Source organism: Tremella mesenterica, assembly GCF_000271645.1.
Source record: "Tremella mesenterica DSM 1558 unplaced genomic scaffold TREMEscaffold_17, whole genome shotgun sequence".
Classification (NCBI taxonomy): Eukaryota; Fungi; Basidiomycota; class Tremellomycetes; order Tremellales; family Tremellaceae; genus Tremella; species Tremella mesenterica.
Genome location: NW_006711241.1, coordinates 399,684 through 421,561, shown reverse-complemented (window position 1 = coordinate 421,561; position 21,878 = coordinate 399,684). Strand labels below are relative to the sequence as shown.

General features: G+C 44.6%; 6 protein-coding genes across 6 annotated transcripts; 2 read left to right on the top strand and 4 right to left on the bottom strand.

Moving 5' to 3' along the window:
* Positions 1 to 83: 83 nt before the first annotated feature.
* TREMEDRAFT_74869 (uncharacterized protein) lies at positions 84 to 2,487 on the bottom strand (the record flags this gene model as incomplete). Its single annotated transcript, XM_007008037.1, has 3 exons — positions 84 to 1,467; positions 1,673 to 1,880; positions 1,943 to 2,487. 3 exons carry the CDS (start codon positions 2,485 to 2,487, stop codon positions 532 to 534), a joined length of 1,689 nt encoding a protein of 562 aa, XP_007008099.1. The 3' UTR covers positions 84 to 531.
* Positions 2,488 to 2,766: 279 nt separating this feature from the next.
* Positions 2,767 to 10,709, top strand: TREMEDRAFT_74868 (uncharacterized protein; the record flags this gene model as incomplete). Its single annotated transcript, XM_007008036.1, has 25 exons — positions 2,767 to 2,871; positions 3,031 to 3,079; positions 3,101 to 3,151; positions 3,205 to 3,258; positions 3,419 to 3,534; positions 3,677 to 3,809; positions 3,853 to 3,929; positions 3,976 to 4,143; positions 4,209 to 4,376; positions 4,474 to 4,824; positions 4,873 to 4,935; positions 4,977 to 5,146; positions 5,179 to 5,238; positions 5,274 to 5,418; positions 5,460 to 6,423; positions 6,608 to 7,057; positions 7,376 to 7,561; positions 7,909 to 7,991; positions 8,105 to 8,175; positions 8,441 to 8,462; positions 8,939 to 9,004; positions 9,062 to 9,166; positions 9,393 to 9,598; positions 9,966 to 10,069; positions 10,393 to 10,709. The coding sequence occupies 25 exons, from the start codon at positions 2,767 to 2,769 to the stop codon at positions 10,665 to 10,667; spliced, it is 4,242 nt and encodes a 1,413-aa protein (XP_007008098.1). The 3' UTR covers positions 10,668 to 10,709.
* A 772-nt stretch (positions 10,710 to 11,481) lies between these two features.
* Positions 11,482 to 14,940, bottom strand: TREMEDRAFT_35553 (uncharacterized protein; the record flags this gene model as incomplete). Its single annotated transcript, XM_007007938.1, has 5 exons — positions 11,482 to 11,826; positions 12,145 to 12,520; positions 12,695 to 12,850; positions 13,070 to 13,977; positions 14,095 to 14,940. 5 exons carry the CDS (start codon positions 14,938 to 14,940, stop codon positions 11,482 to 11,484), a joined length of 2,631 nt encoding a protein of 876 aa, XP_007008000.1.
* A 339-nt stretch (positions 14,941 to 15,279) lies between these two features.
* TREMEDRAFT_57865 (uncharacterized protein) lies at positions 15,280 to 16,287 on the top strand. Its single transcript, XM_007007970.1, has 2 exons — positions 15,280 to 15,707; positions 15,781 to 16,287. Exons 1-2 carry the CDS (start codon positions 15,330 to 15,332, stop codon positions 15,907 to 15,909), a joined length of 507 nt encoding a protein of 168 aa, XP_007008032.1. The 5' UTR covers positions 15,280 to 15,329; the 3' UTR covers positions 15,910 to 16,287.
* Positions 16,288 to 16,586: 299 nt separating this feature from the next.
* TREMEDRAFT_65953 (uncharacterized protein) lies at positions 16,587 to 17,866 on the bottom strand (the record flags this gene model as incomplete). Its single annotated transcript, XM_007008011.1, has 4 exons — positions 16,587 to 16,743; positions 16,996 to 17,093; positions 17,345 to 17,480; positions 17,754 to 17,866. The coding sequence occupies 4 exons, from the start codon at positions 17,864 to 17,866 to the stop codon at positions 16,587 to 16,589; spliced, it is 504 nt and encodes a 167-aa protein (XP_007008073.1).
* Positions 17,867 to 19,239: 1,373 nt separating this feature from the next.
* On the bottom strand, positions 19,240 to 21,118 carry TREMEDRAFT_70338 (uncharacterized protein; the record flags this gene model as incomplete). Its single annotated transcript, XM_007008035.1, has 6 exons — positions 19,240 to 19,348; positions 19,544 to 19,635; positions 19,678 to 19,773; positions 20,002 to 20,062; positions 20,466 to 20,571; positions 21,058 to 21,118. 6 exons carry the CDS (start codon positions 21,116 to 21,118, stop codon positions 19,240 to 19,242), a joined length of 525 nt encoding a protein of 174 aa, XP_007008097.1.
* Between the last annotated feature and the right edge of the window lie 760 nt (positions 21,119 to 21,878).

Sequence of the window (21,878 nt, the reverse complement as noted above, 5' to 3'; positions counted from 1 at the left end):
CGGAGTACGGTCAATCTTGCGTAAATGCAACTTCACCATGTTCAACGTGCACGATATTTCCGTTCCGAACCTTGCGTGAGTTTGACAAAAGAGTATTGCATATCACATGAGAAGTTGAGGTGAGTCGATGTTATAAGTGTGAGGGAGATGGTGAGAAAATTCATTTGGTTTAGATTATACGATCTTACTCTTTTCCTCGCCCCAATTTCTAATTCTTCATCTTCTTTCCGTTCATCCAATTCACACAACCCTCCCTCTTCGTTGGGTGAACTCTCATTGCGGGACAAACGTTTAATCGATGTATCTCCAAGATTTCTGTTCATTCCCGCTGTCCCCCTCCACCCCTCTCTCCCCTCGAGAACACCGTCCTTTCCCTCCAAAACACCACACCTCCACTCACCGTCTCCTCCATCCTTCGAGATACGATCCCCTCACGAGCGATTCCTCCACGAACGACTCCGTCCACGAACATTCCTCCAGACTCTTAAAGTCTCATCCAACTAAGAAAAACCCTACACATCAAACTTCTGTTCACACTTTCATACTCTTGACTTTCCTTGCTCTCCCCACCCAACCCATTTCGTATTGTCCAGAAGATAATCTCATCCTCTGTCTCTCTTCATCATTAATATGTTCAGGTTCTAAATGTCTTTTCTGTCTCATTCTTCTCCTAGCGAAATTAAGGTCCGTAATGAGTAAATCCCATTGTGTGGTTTGGTCAAAAGTCCTTAATTCGTCTAAACGTTTTCGAGCTGATTTATAAATTTCATATTCGTTCTCGTTCGTATTCAAGTTGCAACTTTCTAAAGGTTTGTCAGGAACGGATTGTCCTCCTTCCGATATGACATTTACGTCCTCCAAAGCCGAGTCGGCCGATATGAGATGTTGAGATTCATTATCGAGATTTCTTCCTTCGTATTCGTATTGGGGATTCGTTCGACTTTGTTCTAAATCCCCGACTGACGATCCTGATGCGTCATTCTCGTGTGATTCGATACCTTGACCATCCTCCTCTTCTTTCTCCTCGTCCAATCCCTCCGACTTGACACACAACCCAATTATAGCTTCAGGTAACAACACAGAATTCAAATAACCCCTTTTCTCAACCTCCGACAAACTTTCATATCTCTCTGAACCTCTTTTTCGATCTCCTCGTTCTCTTAAAGCCCATCGTTGTAGTTCAGGAACTATAACCTCTGCACATTCTTTTTCTAGTATATCTCCATATTGTACACAACCACTTAGAGCTTCACGTTGATTTCGAGTACCGAAAAAACGATCGATACGCCATTGTGCTGGAGGATAATTTTCGGAGATAATTCGAGATAGATGAGGTCGGAGGAGAACGAGTTGATCTCTTCTTTCTAACTTCTCGAAAGGAACAGAGGGGTCGATGGAAGGGGTGGTTTGACGAGTGAGGGCGTCGCTAGGTTTAAATTCGATGGGACGGGTTTCCATTTCGCCGAGCTAAGGGTAAGTCATTGTCAGGAAAAAATGAAAGATTATCAAGAAATAGAGAGTTCGATGAATTATCAAGAGATGTAGAAATAAGAGGTTGTAGCATGAGACGTGACAGATGAACGGGGAGCGGAGTTAGGTACGGGTCATAGAGGTATAGGATCTCGAAAAGAGCATCACGAGACTAATCTAGAGGCGATGCAAAAGAACGTACCACACAATCCGCAATCTCAGCATCACATTGAAAGATGATATCTTTCCTTTTCAAAGCTGGTTTACCAGGTTGATACCTCACATCCACCACATACTGATCTTTTCCTTTCTTCTGCTCTTGGGCATTTTGAGCAGGTCGGAATTCTACCAATACAGCAGGCCAAAAACAACGTTGTCTTCTGGCGTAAACCGCATCGCCGATATTGACACTGATCATCAACATCTCTTCTTCTAGGGATGTATACGGGATATCAGTAGTATGCTAACTCACCTAACTGGAAGAGTGGTGGGACGAAAATTTTCCACCTTTGGGGGAGGGCGCACGACATCGTTTTCTGTTACCGGTCTTGGAGGGAGAGAAGGAGAAAGACGAGGAGCGAATAGTATGTCAAAGATACTAGGAAGGATTTCGATATCATCATCATCGTCATCATCATAACCGACCAAAGTATCAGCTATCAATGTTGAAGAAGATGTCGCGATGATTGGTGATGGACTCATTGGCTTGTTGAGAGAGAGGGCGTCCTCAGCCGTCTCAACGGTATTTGAGGCTCGTACAGAAGCTTTCGTCGTCTTTCTTCTCTTCCGTGTGGGTGTGGAGGAGCCGGTCGGGGGTGAGGAAGTGGGTTTGGGTAGTCTAGAAGAAGTGGCAGAGGTGGAACCTCTAGAGGCTGGACGTTTGGTAATACGAGGGGTGGTTGCGATAGGAGTTAAAGGGGAAGTCGGGGAGGGTTTTGGAGGTGTGGCCGGAGTTGCGAGAGAAGGATCATCCTGTGTTATCACTTTTGAAGACTTGTTCTTGCGCCTAGGAGCCATCGTTGAGGATCTGACTGTTGTACGAGTGTCGAAATGCGAAGCAGAGATCAGAGTAGTATAGTAAAGTGAAGTTATGTAGTAAGTTAGTGTGATGGTAGTGAGGGCGAAGATGTCAAAGACGGCAACGCGTATAACGTCATACAAACCGGCTTGACTCAACTTACTCTCCCTCCATCCCTCCTCTTCTCTTCCTCACTTTGACCATACAACGAGTAGAGTAGTGAGCAGAGTGGTGACGGAGAGGACTTCAACTGCAAGTGGAAAAACGCAATCCTCATAATGCCGAAACTCGAGACGGCTGCAGATCAACAATACCTTCATCAACTACCCAAGGTATCTTTTAGGATAGTCAATGAGCAAGTCGGACCGAAGAGTATTCCTTCGGTCCGTTCTCTTCTCTCTTTCTCTCCGACCATGCTTCTCTCCTCAACTCCACCTCTACCCCTTACTTGCCTCACCTCCGCTCTACCATTCCTCACTCGACAGTTTCAGGTGTTGTGTGGTTCTAGCTACCTACCCGTTGATGGACCAGCTAACGACTAGGAACAAATCAGACATTATGGATGTGTGTCTCCATCCGACTTGACATGGCGTGAGTATTTACTGATGATAGATACCGATGGATCGGATTTCGAAAGACCTGAACATTATATTCGATACATAGGTTAGTATCTTCTTTGGTCCAAGAGCATATGAAGAAGAGCAGCTGAAAAGAAGAACCGATAGAAGCCGAGTTAGCTGTCCAGGTGGAATATGATATGGATGAGCAGGGTGTGTACACATCAGCTCTCGCACCTCATCTTCTCTAATCTTTCTGTACTCTGTCTCTCAGACTCGCCGACTACTACTTCACCTATCATTGCAAGGCTTCAGTCGTTATCTTGATCAACTGACAACGTGGGAAATATCCCGAATTCACTCTGACAACCAGACAAAGAATGGCTAGACGCTGTCAATGCCGAACGTACTAAAGATCAGTCGGGTCCCATCAGCTATGAAGTGTTTGAGATCATCATGGATAAGTTGGAAAAAGAGTGGTTCAACCTTGTATGTTTATCGTCCCCGATCTCCCCTCTGGTTCCCCTTTCCCTCAGTCTTGCTCAAAAGTGATACCTCTCTTTCATTAGTTTTCGAGAGGCCAGGTTGATATGGTAAAGTGATGATTTCATGTGAAGTAAACTGACTTCAGATCAAACGCATCCCTCAACCAGCCTCCCATCTCCCCGTCGAAGATTCCCGCTGTGCTGTATGCGACGATGGCGAGGGAGAAAATTCCAACGCTATCGTTTTCTGTGACGGCTGTAATCTTGCTGTTCACCAAGGTCAGCTCGTGCCCCCCTACTGGTCATCTTGAGCTGATGACAGATTGTTACGGCGTGCCATACATTCCAGAAGGACAATGGCTTTGTCGTAAATGTACTGTCTCCCCCGAAAACCCTGTGGTGAGTCACACTTCATATTGCTCCTTCCTATATCTGATTGACCTAGTCATGTCTCTTTTGCCCGAACGAGGGCGGGGCGTTCAAGCAGACTACCACTGGTCATTGGGCTCATCTCCTCTGCGCCATTTGGATCCCAGAACTCATAGTTGGTAATCCAATATATATGGAGCCTGTGGATGGAGTGGAAACTATACCGAAGAACAGGTGGAAGCTGGTGAGTTGTATATTCTTCTTGTAGCTTGGTCAAACAAGGGCGGCGGCTAGATGCTGAGCTGATAGACTTGCTCTCTATGTCGCGAAAAAGTTGGAGCCTGCATACAATGCGCAGATAGAAGTTGTTTCGTCGCTTTCCATGTAACTTGCGCTAGACAACATGGATTGTTGATGAGTAATCGGACTCATAATACGGATGAGCTGCTCAAGGCCTATTGCCAGAAACACTTACCAGTGAGTTTTACTGTCTCCTTCGTTCGTAATTATATCCCAATACGCGAAGGACTCTCAACACATGCCACCCCCGGGTTGTACATGCATTGACGAGCAGTACGACGCCCGAGGGTCTGACAATGAAGATGACCTGGGGTCCGAGTATACAGAAGACGACGATGAGGACGAGGTTGAGGTCACCCGACCCTCTCGGCCTCGAAAAAAATCTGCTCCACCTCACTGCCGAGCCACCGGACCAGTAACCACCAAATCTGCCAGAGCTCACACCAAATCTTATCGTCCCGGACCACCCATTGTCCCTCGCATGGTCGTCAACAAGATCGAAGAGTATGTCGCAAAAATATCAATACGAAAACGACGTCCGTTCTTAGAAAGAGTGTGTAGATATTGGAGTTTGAAACGGGAGGCTAGAAGAGGTGCTCCTTTACTCAAGAGGTTACATCTTGAAGTGAGCTCCACCACCCCCAACACTGCATATGGGCGAGCTGATGACCAGCCATGGACCGCTTCATCAGCTTCGCGTCAACAGTCCGAAGCTGACAAAGCTCGAAAGTTGAAGGTTAGCTGCGTTGAGATGCACTTAGGTAGCTGACCTTGCAGTTCTTACAGAAACTTCGTATGGATCTCGATACTGTACGCACTCTGTGTGAATCGGTCAGAAAGAGAGAAAAGGAGAAACTTCGACAGACCCAAGTTATTAAAGAGATCATTGATAGTTTCATCTTTCCCTTGTATGGGAAATTACGCATTACATTGGATAAGATTTCTGCGTGAGTACCTATGCCTCTGCACTTGTCCCCAGTATCCCTACCTCGTCTTCTTGGCTCATGTTTGTTACATCCCGAAAATCTTTCGCAATAGCGTAGGTTTCTGTATGGATGCCAAACTGACGGTCAGGATGGACAAAGGGGAATTATTTCTTCGGCCTGTCAATATCAACGAAGTGCCCGACTATGCCACAGTGGTGAAAGAACCTATGTGCTGGTTGGAGATTGATGATAGATTGGAGAAAAATACGTATCTAAACATCGCGGAATTTAAAGTAAGCTCCTACCTGGTTATACATGAGCTGACCCTATGTAGAGAGATATTTGTCTTGTTCTCGACAACGCAATGTTGTACAATAACCCCGATACACCTTTTCACAAAACAGCTAAACGAATCAAGAATAACGCTCAACCTCTTCTCGACGAACTGGATCATTTGACTTCTCATTCCGTAAATATCTCTCAGCAATCTTCCAATGAACCTCAATCCTATTCGACTGTGGGAGACCTGGAGCCTTCCGAAATGCTTCTTCGATGTCTACTAGAACAATCGAAAGACGACGCAGGTCCTGATATCCTCGGATCGATATTTGGTTTCGCATTAGAAAAACCAAAACTTCCCACTCCGCAACTTCCGTCAAAAACCAAGATTCCTAAGAAAGTTCTGACCGCAGCTGAACGAAAAGCGAAATGGGAAGAAAGAGAGGCGAAACATAAAGAGATGAAAGAGAGATTAGGGAGAAGTACAAGAGCTGCTGAAGCTGCCGAAAAGGCTTTATACGAACAGGTGGGATATGTACCTTCGTCTGATCATGTGGACCCGGAATCACTCACAACTTCGAATCGTCGACGTAGTGGAAGAGTAAAGCTTGTAGAGATTACGGAAGATCAACAGTCGGTTCCGAGTGGTGAAGGTCATTCGGGAGATATGGTCGTACGCGGTCAAAAGGGTAAACAAGGCAAAGGTAAGAAAAAGGATGTTGAAAGTGGTGAGGTGGACAAGGAAGATGATAAAGATGTTGAGGGAGGTGAAGGGGATGTGGAAGATGTCAAACCTCAGCATAAAAATCAACGTGGAGTAGCGGGTATAGAGACGTTTGCTATCTTGAGTGATAAAGAACGTAGGAAGAGAGAAAGAGAGTTGGAATTGGTAACGGATCAAGTGGACTCTCAGGATTTGTTCAAGAGGTTCAATATTGGTTGGGTGTTGCCGGAAGGATCGAAGAGGAGGAGGTCGGAGAGGGTAGAGATCGATGTGAAGACGCCCAGCACGGGGAAGAGTAAGTCACTTTCATGTTACCTTCAATTTCCGCCATCCACCAGTTCCTACACTTGTCCCTCTCGTTGACCCTCCTATCTCTCACGTGTTGGCTTACCAATCCCTTCTCCTCAACTACGATCTTCAGCGCAATTGTGTGTTACACCACCTTTCACTTATGACAATGTGGAAATGCTCACAAACAGGTCTCAAACCCACATCTCGATCGGATCTCAAAGAAACCCCAGTCTCCATCTCCAGACTCAACTCTGGTAGTCTTTCACCTCTTCCTCAAACCCCCGATGCTCCTCAGGATCAGGCAGAGAAGTCAAGTACGTCAAGAAAACGTAAAGCGCCAGAAAACGTATCTGCGTCAAGAACAAGGAAGAAGTCTAAGTTTGAACCTGATGTAAAAACGGTTTCTACACCTCGTACGAATAAGAGGAAGCCAGTAGAGGAGGAAGAAGGTGAGGAAGAGGTCGATATCGACGAGGAGGGTGAGGAAGTGAATACTGATGAAGATGAAGAAATTGAAGAAGAGGGAAGTGTACAAGATACAACTCCAGGACCAATGTCGAAGTCTAGATCAGGAAAGAAGAAAGGGGATGAGATGGATGATGAAAAGTATCCTAATGGGACTTTGGTATGGGCCAAAAGTGAGTATATTTCTCAAGTCTATCAAGTCCTGTTCACTTGGTGTGGATTTTTCATATCACTTGATTTAGATACTTCGTATCACTTGATCTGTATACTTCGTATCACTTGATCTGTATACTTCGTATCACTTGATCTAGATACTTGATGTCACTTGATCTAGATACTTGATATCACTTGATCTGCGATTGTCAATATCACTTGATCTGGATTTTTCATATCACTTGTTCTAGATACTTGATATCACTTGACCTGAAATATCCACCTATGACAAGGAAAAGAGTCTTGGTGACAATACTCGTACTCTGATTAACCTACAGCTTTCTCTTACCCTTACTTCCCGGCTGAAATCTTGAACCCAAGTATGAACGTCAATGAAATCCCGAGGTCGGTGATGAATAAAAAACCGTCCAATAGAAAAACTTGGTTGGTGAGGTTTTACGATCCCAGTAATAGTTTCGCTTGGATAGGTGAAGATAGGTTAGATTTACTTGGAGAATCTGATGGTGAGTTTGGTGTTTTATTATTACTCTCTTATTCGCATCTCTGTGATCGAGGTGTGCCCCACTTCTAATGATCTACGGTCTTAGCGCCTTCACCTCAGCTGTTACATTGGTACACCAGCCACTTCAACCTTTCCCGTACCTCCACCATACTTGAATCATTGGTATACGCAATACCCGATTCCTTCTCTTCTCTCGAATACCCGATGTTCACTCATCTCATCTATCTCTCACGAACCTACTGGTTGTCAGGCGTCAGTAAGCAGAGATTTGCATGTATTTGTTGCTTGAATTTCCACCCACCCCCACTTTACTGTCTTGTATGTGAGATACGAATGCTGATAATGTAGAAATCGACGAAATGTATAATGCAGTGGGTATCTTGCTTCCCATCACTTGCTTCACCCGCCTCCTTCATACTTCATCAGCCCTTGTCAGTCATGCGTATGGTTCGTGTCCTCAACTCTGCCCGTGTCTCTTCAGACAACGTAATTGATGCCCTCGAAGACAATGTCCTCACAGGCGGAGACTCAAACTGACCATCAGGGAAAAGAAAGAAAAGGTGGGAAATCATTCAAGACGAATCATATTCGACAAGGTGTACGAAAGGCGTACAAGTGAGTTCATCTCCTCGTTCATGTCGTACTCCACTCCCTACACCACAAATCTGAGCAAAGTCGGTCACACTGTTGTCGTCTGTCCCTGTTCTTCCCCGTCTTTATGGATAAAGTCGGCCGGACTGTCATGTGGGAAGTATGACATTTGTCTATCCAGCCACTCTATCCTTTTTGACTCTAGACCTCACCTGTAAAATCAGCTCTCTGAACGCCTCTTTTTGCTCAGGGGAGTAGATGAATTGGAGTGAGAAAGACTGACATGTAGGATCGCATTGAGTCAACGCGAGGTGGAATAGGGATTATGCATCTTGTTCAACGTTCCACCCAAGTCATCTGGCTCAATGATCATATGACAAATGCAGCTCTCTTTATGATTTACGTTGTACCCACATCATGGGCCTGCCGCATGCTCTGACCTTGTGTTTGCTGGCTGTTCATCGTCAACTATTGTAGGCCTAGTGCTATCTACCTTGCATATATCGAAGAGGGTGGAAGCGGGAAAATGCGGGGCTCCGGGTCATATCCCACCTGAATTTTACTCAATTTTCCTCGTTCAACTAACTTCACTCTTCTCTGATCTCTGACCAACTCCACTTCTTTGATACCTTCTTTGGCGAATTGACGACATGATGGCGGTGAGTCCTCCACCTCTTTTCCCTCTCACGTGTATCTTATACTCTGGGATATGACAGATGATCATGATAGAGAGGGATCTTGGAGACAAATGAAGGTAAAAAAAAAGAGTACAAGCTGATACTTTCAGACATACATCTCACCTGAAGAACAAGATCCATTGGATTTAGGTTGGATGAGAGAAGCTTTAACAATGGTATGTCTTTTATTTCTTCTACTCCATCCAAATGAGAACCTTATCTCATCATTTTAGGCGGAAGAAGCTTTGGCACATGACGAAGTTCCTGTTGGATGTGTTTTCGTTAAAGATGGTAAAGCTATTGCTAGAGCTAGGAACAGGACTAATGAATGGCGTAATGTCAGTTGTTTCTTCTTCTTCGTCTCATCTTTTCTTCTACCCTTTACTCCCTCCGCATCTTTCTCCTTCCCGACTTTCTCCCCCGGTCTTCCTCTCCACTATCCTATGTTATATACGACAGCTGGCTAGCTTCCAGGATGCCTTTGAAAGGGATACAACTTCCCCATATCATCCACCCCTTCCGATATAGATAATGTACCCAGCGTGAAAACCTCACTAATCATAGGCAACACTACACGCGGAATTGGAAGCTATAGATCATTTACTCCCCCATCATCCAGCTCCATTGAATAGTATAACACTTTACGTTACCGTCGAACCTTGTGTCATGTGCGCTTCAGCTTTGAGACAGATTGGTATTGGGAGAGTCTTGTATGGTTGTGGTAATGAGAGGTTTGGAGGATGTGGGAGTTTGTTGGATATACATTCAACGTGAGTGGATTGAGGTTTTATTATCATACATCTTTTCTTCTTTTTCTTGTCATGATTCACCTCCTTTCCATCCTTATTGTCCATTACTGCGCTTAAGGTTTGATTACGGTCTATCGCTAATTCTACCTTTTGGTCATCCCTCTCTAATTGCTTTTCCTTCCTGTTCCCACTTTCTTTCCTGTCCCCACCTTCCCCCCCTGTTCCACCTTCCCTCTTGTCCACACTTTTCCCCCTGTCTATATACCCTCCCCCTCATGTGTTATGCTCTTTTGCATGGGCCTCGCTACGACCGGCCCAACCCATCTCCTGGCGTCTTCCCGATGACCAGTTTAAAGTCAAACCAGACGAGGCTTGCCTAACGTCCCAGACCACACCTCCCCACCGACCCACCTTTCGTAGCTCAAGGAGGATACTATCGCGAAGAAGCTATCATGTTACTTCGTCGATTTTACATGTCTGAGAATTCGAAGGGTAAGTTTACTCCCTTCTTCATCTTATGTTCCACTCTTCAAGTCTCACCCCTTGATAATTATTCCCTACCTGATTCTACAATAGCTTCTATTCTACAACTTCCCCTTCTCCATCCAGCCTCCTGCCGACTCACAACCCCACCCGAGCTGTCTTTCTTGCTCTACCCCACTATATCGGGCCCAAACCCCACTTGAGTTCCCTGCCCTTGCCCCACCCTCCGGTCTAATTGCGTTTCTACCTACACGAGGCATTATATCCATCCTCATCTGTGTTCAGACATGTTACTCGACATCACATATCCGTGACCACCTTCTCACTCACAGCCCCCCAACCAAAAAAGAAAACCACAAGGGTTCTCAAAACCAACATCCCTCCTCCTCCCCCTTCCCGTCCTTCCTCAGCTCTGAAAAATGTCCAATCGACTCCATCCTCCGCGTCTGCTCCATCCACCACGTCTACTCTCACGCCCGATTCTGATCCGGGGGAGAAATATAATGAATCGAGTGAAGGTAGCACAACAGCCGGTCGAGGTAGACAGGGATTACCGATCGGTTCGACTTTAGTAGCTACTCCTAGAAATATGACTCCATCTAGATGATAGTGTCACAATGCTTGTTATGCATGTAATGTGCAATGTATATCATTTTCTACGGTTCAAAATGCCAAGATGATCAATCTAGGATATAAATGTGTGATAGGTTACAACCAGGTAGAAATACAGTGGGAATATTCTGAAGCAATAATAATCAAGCATGTAGGAAAGTGACCAGCTGTCATATTAGTGAATTTCTGATCTGTAAAGTGATGAAGAAGGAGAGAAGACGTACATGATCTTTCCATTTATTCAATATTTCATTCAATTCAACTCTACGTAGTCCCGTCCGATAAGAAATCTCCTCGAATGTCGTCACTCCGTCAAAGTATTGTACGCATCTGGGTTGTTCAGTTCGGGCTCGTGGAGGTTCAATCCTGAGCGGTCCTCGGTGTAAGGTGCATGGCACAGTGATTTTCTATCCGACAGGAAATTCCAGGAGAATATCCATTAGAGATTCTTTGATGTAAAGACATGCTAAAATCGACCCTCGTGTCCTGAATTGTCTTTGACAATCTGGTATACAAACATGAGGAAGATCAGCTGTCCAAAAGACAGAGAGCAGGAGATGGCAGAGAGGAGAAACGTAGAGATCAAGGAAATTATACTGAGAGGTTCGAATCGAGTGAACGAGGGTGAAAACAAAACACGAAGATTGAAAAACACACTACGAGAGATGAAAAGAACTTGAACATCGATTGTACAAATAACCCGGTGTACTTTGTCACATGGACTGTCGAAGGATCAAAAGAAAGGAAATGGAACGAGAAAGAGATCTAGAATGAGATTGAGAATGAAACAGAAGAGAAGGAAGGACAACTTACAAATCAAATTTACTAGCCAACAATTCATCTGCTTTTTCCCTTATAACCCTCAACCATCTAGCTTCTTCTTTTTGAGCACGAGCTGGTCTGAATATAAAAGTAGGTTGGAAATTTGGGAAATCTTTTGGATCAGGATCATTTTGATCTATATTGAATATCATCTTCATTTCCATTCCTATCCCCACGCCAGTGTCTTCCGCTGCATCGGAATCTATCTCTAATTCCGGGTCGAACGTATCTGGTAAGTCCGGTGGTGGTTGTTGAAGTTGAGATAATCTTGTCATTGGGCTTGTCATGTGAGAAGTTTCGAGCGAAGGTTGAGATGGTTCAATCATGAGATTCTTATGAGTTTCAAGTACGTTTGAAGTGGAGATTGGTAGGTATGTTGATTCATGTGATGTGAAAGTGTTGTTGTTTTGAGATAGAGATGATGGGTGATGATTGTTGATAGTATTTGGAGGTGGGACGGTGACTAATGATTCCATTGGGTTTCTCTGGATAGCTTTCGGAGTGATCAAATCTTCCATATATTCTTCTCTCTCCTCTATTCCCCTATGTTCATTCTCTCCATTCTCTTCATCTCTCTTTTCCGCACGATCTTTCTCACTTTGTTGATCAACATCTTCCTTCCCCTTCTCAGCCAGATTCTCACTCGGTACTGACTCGTCGGCTGCCTGAGCCGTGGTTTTATCAACCGGATGAGGTGTCTCAGAAACCCGTCGTGACTCTCTCAATTGCGTTAACCGAATTCGCTCCACCCATCGAGCTCGCCGACGATACCACAACCTTTTCCAAGCTTCCAATTTCACTTCAGGGGTAGCTACTATTCTCGCACGCGTATGAAGCTGAACTACCAAATCATGTGCCAATAGCCAAACAAGAGCACGAAGGTATTCCGGACGGGCGGGACGGGTCATGGGGATGATATCGCGGAAGGGACCAGGTGAGGAGGATAAGAGAGAGAGGAGATAAGGGAGAGAAGGTAGAGTAGGGAAGAGACGTGAGAACTGAGTTGTGTAATCTGATATAGAGAGGCTAGTGGTGAGCAATTGAGACGGTGTATTGCAAGGATCATAGTGTCTGGGAAGAGAAGTCGGAAGATGGGAGTACTAAACTGAGACGAGTACGAGAATACGTGTATTGATGAACGATGAGAAGGGGATGAGAGAGAAGGGGTTCTTGATGATAGAGAGTGAAGTATATACGTACAGATGTTCTTGAATAGAAGTTGGAATCACAATACTTCTAAGATGTATATTCACAACATCTATCAAAACGGCTTTTTTGTTCTGTACCAACTCTCTAGCTAAGGGTACTACGATGGCGTCGAGGTCGCATCGGAGTATATGGGCTATATCAGCAAGGCTGATTGTCAGATCTCTCATGAATCAATGTGATTTCACGGGTGAATGAGACAAAAGGCTGAACACCGCATATGGATGTAAAATGTCAGGCGACGAATGTATGATATGGTCAATATCACAGTGCAATGGGAAATAACAGAGAGATCTGAAGGAGCAACCGAAATTTATGAAAGTGGAGGACTGGGGAGGGAACATTGAAAAAGTGTGAGTGTTAACTCACGGTTTAGTAACATCACAAGCATCGATAAAAGCTTTCATCAATTGAGCTTCACCTAAATCGCTCATCCAACTCCATTCCGTACCCAAAGATTCTCTTCCCCCTACATCTCTTTCCTGTATTCCACCAATCAACTCTCCTAGTATCTTATCTGACCTCTTAACATCATCATCCAATAACAACAAAGTTTGCCATGGTTCGACCCTAACTTTCCTTCTTCTTTTCACATGTGTCTCTCCCCATGCATCTTCCCAAGTATCTTCTTCTTCCTCATCATCATCCTCAAATTCCTCACTATCCACATCGGAGTTTTTGAGATCTGATCGAGGATAAGAATACGATTGATCGGTTTCCTCTTGATCATCAAGACGAGGAGATATAATCATACTCAAAGGAATATCAGCGACATGGACACGGATGATATTTGGGAAATAAGAGTACAGAGGGGTAGTAGGTTTATGACGAAGTTGATGAAGTTCGTAGAAAAGAGAATTCAAAGCACGATTTAGAGAGAAATTTTCTTGAAATATTCGAATGGCTTCGTGAATACTTTGATTCTCCATGACTAATCTATCCCTCATTTTACTCATCTCATAAGTTTCTTTAGCAACCCAATTCTCTCTCACTTGTAGAGCAAAAGCAGCTCCTGTCCATTTCCTAATCACCTCCCGATAGACCTCCTCAAATATGATAGACGAAGCGACTCCATCTTCGTAGTATTGACCTGATTTGGGATCAGGTTTGTCGAGAATTAGGACGAGGTTAAACATGTGTAATTGAGGGATCGTCTCTTCAGTGTCGTCTTTTCCTTCTCCATCACCTGCCTTCTTTCCATCCTTGTCATCTCCATAAGTCCCCTGCTTGTTTTGATCCTTAGCATATGTCTTCTGCCTGTTTTCCAGCGTCCCGCTCTCTTTGTCATCGCTTCCTATATTGGTATCTGTGAGAAGTGTGTGTTGCGATGCGTGTTGCGTATTCCATCCTGGTTTCTCAGGAGAATCCCCCTCCGTCTCTCTCGTTTCCACGACAGTTCCCAAACCTGTCCCACCACCTCTACCTCTTCTACCCCTTTCCGGTTCTTCCTCTTCTTCCGGATATGCCCATCTTCCGTCCTTTCCCGGACAAACAGGATGTCCAATGAGGACAACCTCATCGATACAAATTTCGAATTTCCTATGACAAGCTGATCTTGGAGGAGCGAGTAAATCACCTAAAAACTCTAATGAATAACCCATTGCGCTTGACCATTGTTCTTCCACATAAACCTCTATATGATCTTTATCCTTTTCCTTTTCTCTTACTTTCTCCTTCTCCTTTTCCACAGATTCTCTTCTATCTCTCCCATTTGTTTTCTCTACTGATTCTCTACGTCCAGTGATTTCATGACCGTTATTCAACGAAGAACCAGCATTGCTTCTTCTTTGAGTAGACCAAGGAAGGTTCATTTCTCTATCGGTTGAGCTAGAAGTTGAACCATCACTACTACTTCCCTCCTCACTGGCAGAAGTATATTCTCTTCCTTGTCGTGTGACAGATCCATTGCTACTTCCAGCCGTATGACCTCTCGGATCCACATAATATCTGGATCCTTTCTTTCTTGAGGTAGACGGTTGAGGGTGAGATTTCGAAGCGGAATGAGTGATAGATGCTGAACCTTTGGAAGATCTCGTAGCTCCCGTTCTAGAAGACAGACCAGGGAGAGCAAGACGACGTTTAGGAGCTGTGATGGCGTCCGTAGCGGTATACGTCTCGGTGGGGTAAATAGGTTGACGAAGTCTTTCGAGAGGTGAAGATGGGTCAGGTGGGTATCGCCAGACGTTTGTACCTCGTGAAGAGACGGTGACGAAGAGAACACCTAGGATATGTTCGGCCATGGTTCATGTTTGTGGTGGTTGAATTCGGATGTAGCGATTATGTATTCTTCTTGATATCTTGCTTGAGCTCAACCTCAATGTTGCAATGTTCGTCTTCCACTTTCAACGCCGGGAAAGAGACGAAGTGAAGAGACAATTGTGGGAATGATAGGCACGCGAAACCGTTGGTTAGGAAGATTATTCAGATTAAGTAAAGCAAACTAAACCAAGACAGGACTCAGCAGTCTGATTTCTTATCGATCAGGAAAAGTTAAGTAATTAATACTAATCCTCGTCTACCACGTGACCCATCCTTCTCCTTGCTCTCCGCGATCACGCAACATCTTCTGTATGGACATAAGGACCAGTTAGTACCTACCTACAACCACGACATAGACTTCAACATCAATATGGTCCTCCTTGATCTTGCCATACCTCTGCCACCATTACAACCCAACAACACTCTCTCCTTTTATCCCTATCCCTCTCATTCCCACTCTCACGTCCCAGGCCCTTCCACACCCTCTCGACCCAATCCCATCCGTGGCCCCCTTCCTTCTGCATTACCTACCTCTACTCCCAATGTCCCTAAAACTCCCATGGCCGGACTGTCGATGGCGTCGAACCATGAAGAAGATGGAGGGAGGTCCCAATCACGAGAGCAAGAACAGAGGATAGATCATCAAGCTTTGTTACGAGCTTTAACAGGAAAGAGACCGGCAGGAATGGAAGTGAGTAAAGTGTCCGAGTCTTTGGAAGAGGAAGAAGGTGTATTTGAGGATTATCGAGTAGGTTTTCATTCTTTCTTTTTCATCTCCTGAGGACATCATACGACTATCTCAGCAGCGCGCTAACACACAGCATTCTATCAACATGTTCGGAAATCGTTTTCTCCTACCATACGGTCTACGTCTCACTCAGATGGAGATGGATGCACAACCTGTAAGTTACTCATTTCCTCGAGGGTCATTGAGGCCCATTCATCATTGAAATCACAACACCCACCCCTTTTACTGTCTCTTAAACGCCGCGGGTATAAGGAATCTTCCATTTCCAATACCATCACAGACCTCTTAGAAAGATCAATATCAAAGGGACAAACTCTTCTCTGAAGTTTAGAGCCCAGAACCGAGCGAACCGGATCAAGATCGTCGACAAGAAGACGGAGCTGTACCTTCCGCCCCTCGGACAGGACGGACCGATGTAGGAATACAAGGAGAGGTAATGGATGGAATAGAGGAAGGGGTTGAAGAGGTAGAAGGGGATGAAGAAGTTGATTTGGATGCTAGTGTGGAAGATATGGATGATGGTATGATGGATGGTTAAGGAAAGTTTATGTCAGTTATTCATATTTACTCGTTATGACGTTCAATCTCTTGTCTCCCTTCCACGCTTATCTTTAGAATTTGCTCCTACACTTTTGGAATGGGATTGTCTTCGTATTGGTCATTCGGGTGAACGGATACTGATAACCTCCTCTCTTCACCATCCGCAGTTGGCTTGACACTTCTTGCGACTGATGGGCATAATACGTCAACATGACATGCAATGCATCGACTAAAATTCCCCTTTCCAACTTCTGTCTTCTCCATTCAATCCTCCTCCCCTACTCTTCTTCGGAATCAAATATCACTGACCCTACTAATGAGAACATCGAAAGAATCACTCTATGCGACACCCGTGGATGCCTGTCCGTTGGCTTTTTGATCCAGCGCGATGTTATTGTTCAACTTGGTAGTCTCCGCTGCGATATCCGAAGTTTCGTCGCTTCCCTGCGCCTGTTTGATTTGGAGACCTTGGATTTCACCGGTCAACTTGAGGACCCTGGAGGTGAGCGTGATTTCTATTGACATGTTTCCGTGATGGTTACCCTTCCTTCCGTCCAGGGCTTTTACATGTGAAGATGGAGATAAGGGCGGCCATGACAAGGAGTTCAGTGGGGGCGTCAAGACTATGAGAAAGAGATGCTGGATGAGATATGTGGGGAGGATGGGAAGAGACGGCATTGAAGGGATGGTAGTGAAGATATCAGGTAACACGAAGATAGTTGAGATGAAGGTACGAGAAAACACTCACTTGTTCTTGATTTTTCCATTTTGCAATGCGGTAGCTGCGGCTCCTGAAGCAGCTTCAATAGCGGGGTTGAACAGATCAGTCTCTGCACTTTCCGCGGCCTATTTGTCAGTCCCTTTTTTTTCTTCGCTTCCTTCCCCCCTCTCCTCACTCCCATCCCACTATCTATCTCATCCACAACTCATACCGTCTCCCTCACAGCTTCGAACTGATGAGATCCCCCGCTCGGGTTAACAGTTCACAAGCCTTCTTCGTGAATTGACGAGTGAACATGGGACAAAAAGAAATGAAAGATACGAAAATGGTTCAATGAAAGGAGAGTAAAAAGGAAGCTCAAAAAAGTTTTGCTGACCTCACGAAGATTTTGTAAATTGGTAAGAGAATCTTTCGATACTGTCGAAAGGTCACAATCACCAAAAGGATCCACAAACACAGCGTTAGCTTGTGCTTGGGCGTCTCCTGCCGTCCCATCGGATATTTGTATATCTCTAATTATCAGTTGACATCTATTTGAATTTCAAAATGTAACCTCTCAACTGAATCAATTTCTCTCATCAGAACCTTCCCCACACGGTCCATCAGGCAAGATGTGAATACGATTGGGACAGATCTGGGTTCCATCTCGAAATCACTCAGTGTGACACGGACATCATCCAACACCTGGAAAACCTTCTGACGGAGAACACACGTACGTAACTTAGATGAGGAAAGGGGTTGGTGAAGATTGATAAAATGAAGGATGTTGTCATGTGAAAACTTACGCATAATTGGTAGGAGGGAAATCAGTACATGTCGTACCTGTAGCTCTTTTCAATGGTGTAGCAGAAACCAATAAAAGAAGTGGTAGGAGAGATAAGAGGTTATGTACGAGCATATTGGACCGGCCTTTGAAGATGTTCAAAAAAGAAAAAAAGAGTTGAATAGTTAAAAAGGTGAGTGTCGAAAGTTTACAGTCGAGATGTCAAAAGTTAGAACGTCGATAGGAGATGAAAGAAGAAGTGCGAAAGAAGGATAATTGAAGGTGATACCTACCAGAGGTTACACAAGTTCTTGAAAAGAAAGTTAAAAGTGGAAAAGTGGATGTAGACTGAATCTCATGGTTGATCATTATATATCTTTCTGCCCCATGTCCAATCTCCAATCTCCAACGTCTGATGTCCGGAGCGTGATATAGAATGTACAGGTCAGATAAAAAGGAGTAAGAGTCTCCAAGTGATAAAAGGATTGACGTCGTCAAGATCAGATATGATTAGTTGAAATCAAGGGGGTTTCAGAATAAGGATTGAGTAGGGTTGAGTTGTTTCCTTGGAAGTCACCTCGGAAACGATGATTGATAGCGATCAGAGTTACTTAGTTGTGGTTGATTGTTATTCCCATTGGTGTGTTTGTAGTTCGTCACTAAGAGAGATCAGGAACGGAGGGAGGGGTGGTGAGTTGTAAGAGATGAGAGATGTGATGGACAGGGGAAAGTGGAAAAGGGGAAAGGGGGGATTGACCCCGGTTTTTTCGGGATGGTAACTTGGTTACTCATGTCGTGTTGATAAGGTTTCAACTCTGATCTCGGGAGGCTTGAGGTTGAAACGACAGGTTAGGAGAGAAAAGGAATGTAAGGAGGGTCGTCAAGCACTTTCACTCCCTGGGATTGAATTACGAATGTCAAGCAAGACACACGGAGGATATTTCGGTCCGTGCGGATTTCCCCTGATGCATCGGCTGTACTTGATGAATAGTGTGGGTGTGGACGGTGTGGACGGTGTGGATGATGCAGATGAAGGTAAGATGAAGTATGCATCTTTTTTCAACCGGCCGGTGATCATCTAATCCCTGCATGTTGTCGGAATGCAACACTTGTCCAAGTCGTTTCTTGATGTATCAGAGATTCCTTCCCAGTGGAATTTGGTATATCTGGATCATCCGTCGGTTCATGTCCGTGGGAAGGTCTATTGTCAGTAATTACGAATGAACATGTCAAAAGTAACCGCAAAAGAACATGTCCGGTCCATAAAAACATTATTCACGCCCATAGCACCTCTAAAAACGAGTCAGTACCAGGGGGAGGAACGAGGTGTGTGAGAAGAGGAGAGCAGTGGAACACGTCCAAGCGACCAGAAGCGACGGAGGGAGACTTTGTCAGCTTTCATGCGGTGATGATGATGATCAAGTAGGAACAGAAGGAAAATCGAGCATGACGATAGGGAGAGAGATCGCTAAATAGAGCAGTATGCTATGAGACATGGTTGAATGGACTCACGCCGATGGCGCACCGAAAATCTTCAATCCCCTCACATGCGTATCTTTCCCATTCAGATGATTAGCAAGGACTAGGATACGTAAATGATGACAAGGTATTGGAGGTCTGAAATTCAGCTTTGGTGATAGCGACATATACGCAGCTGTAAGAGATATACGCATTTCTCTCTCAGTCGTATGCACAGATGAACTGTTGTCTGTGGGGAAAGGCAGGGGGGGGTTATCATAGTGTAGGATGTAGGATATTGGTTGAGAAGGGGTACATGGAGAGACGTGAACTGTAAATGGACGAATCACTCACCCTTCAATCATTTGTCCTTCAGGTGAAGAATCATGTGGTCGAAGAGGTATCAAAAGCCATCCGTCTGGTTTAAAGAATTCTTTAAACATCACCTGGGATCAGGAGGATGTATCAAAGATAGAAAAATGATATACCTCTTGTAAATCATGTAGACCTGTACCGGCTCGTATGGAAAGTTTGGAAGGGGTGTATGAGTCGTCTCGTGGGTGAGATGTATGAAGTGCAATGGACTGAGGGTCAGTTGATCTTCGGATTTGGCTTGGAAGGAGTATTAGAAGCGTGGGTGAGCAGTGAGGTGGGGTAGAAGGGATGAGTGCTCGTACAAGCACCAGGTTTCCTTACTGAAGGGAAAGCAAAAAGTGATGGTCAGGAAGTAATGTTGAGAGATTGATGGTCTGGGGTTGGATATGAGAGATAAGTTGGAGGGAAGAGAGGAAGACCAGAGTGAGATGACTAACAGATATGAAGACCCGTTTTGGGAAAGCAAGATCGATAGTGTGTGGTTGTGGACCTTCTGATCTGGTCATGAGCTAAACATTCGTCTACATGTAAAAATTCCCAGGATCGACCGACGGTAAGTTGAGAAAAGTGAGATTCCGCCAGCCCGCCAGATAAAGATCACACTGTGAGATACGACATAGCTACCGACCACGATAATCTCCAGAGCTCTAGCCAGAGCGAAGCATAGAAGTGTATTATACCATCGACATACACCAGGTAGAGATGATTAGAGGAAACAGCATGAACCTGTGTGATTGAGGGGCGAGGAACTAACTTTCAGAGCGGGGAGGGGGGGGGCAGAGGAGAAACAACGACGCAAGAAGCAGTACATGTAGCCAAGGTTGAAAGACGGATGATTAGATAGATTGATAAACAGAGGGGGAAGGACAGATAGGGACAGAGAGGGAGACCCTGTACCCACTGCCAAAAAGTATTCTCATTACCATCTTGTAAATTCTCCACCCCAAACCCATACTTGTGTGAACTGACGGACCAAGTAGCCAAATGACCTAATTCAGGTCTATCAACTATAAGTGAGTGATCAATTTTTCAAAAGGTTCCCTCAATGTCCTTTTAACATCTTATAATGGTAGATAAAACCCGAAAGTTACTACTTCGAATTAAGAGCGAATCACATTGTCTTCAGGGTGACATGAGGATGGAGATAATCTTGAATATGATAGTAATCCCTCGTTCAGTACTTTGAACGAAGTGGAAGTCATGCAGAGGTGATAAGATCGTTCCGAGTCTAACATGACTTTATTTGATTACGAGATATGAACGATGTATTTGAATCGAACATTGAATATGGAAAGATGGAGGGTACTTCCATGAGATTTGTATAAAGAAGAGAGGAAGATGGAACATTGGTAGTACGAAATAACATGACGATGACAAGGGTATGATGGAATCATAAAACAGGAGTAGGCGTAAGTAGATTCTTCAGAGTATGACAAATATGAAGAGAGAAGAGATTATTAGGGAAGAAGAAAGAAAGATGGAGAAAGACTAACGATCAATTTCAAACATACCCATTCCTTCATCTTCAGAATTTACATCTTGTTCTTCTGCCATCCTACGATACCACAGCTACCGAACAGACGAGCGCAAACCTCGGTGGTCGGTGGAAATGACTATTTTTATGGAACAACCTGATGTTATCTGCCTCTTCTCCCGATCTCACTCGACGATCGACGTGTTGTTACTCTGCCGTCTTACTGATTCTCATGAGGTTTTCACCACTGGAAAGATGTTTGATTTGTTAAAAGGGTAACTTTATAGTAGATGTCAAAAGTCGAAAGTTGATGTTGAAAGTTGGTAAGTAAGCTTAGGGGAAAGACGCGACTGATTTGATACTCTCACCTCGTCTCTTTGACTCTTCCCCACTCAACCTTACTTGTAAGTACCACATACCACATACCGTGTAGCATGCAGCACGTAATGGATCAATGGATCGCCTGGCAGAACATATGAGTAAAGTATATGTAACATGTAGCATGCAACTTGCAACTACTTGAAGTCGAAGCGGACAACTGAGAGTTAAAGTGGAGAAACACCACAGCTGGTTAGAAATCCTTTCATTCTTCATACCGCATGTCATATCCCAAAATCAAAAGTATAATCCTACACAAGAAATAAATAAAGTCAAAAGAAAAATCGTATCGTTTCCGTGATTCCCATCGTAACTTTTTCAACCTAATTTCAGATCCCAACAGATTCCCGAGTGAAACCTCTAACGCCGTCCTCGTCGAACTGATTCCTCACCCCACCTGGCTACCTGTACCCTCATAAACGTAACAGCGAGTTTTACCCTCCTATCAGATACTCGTACATC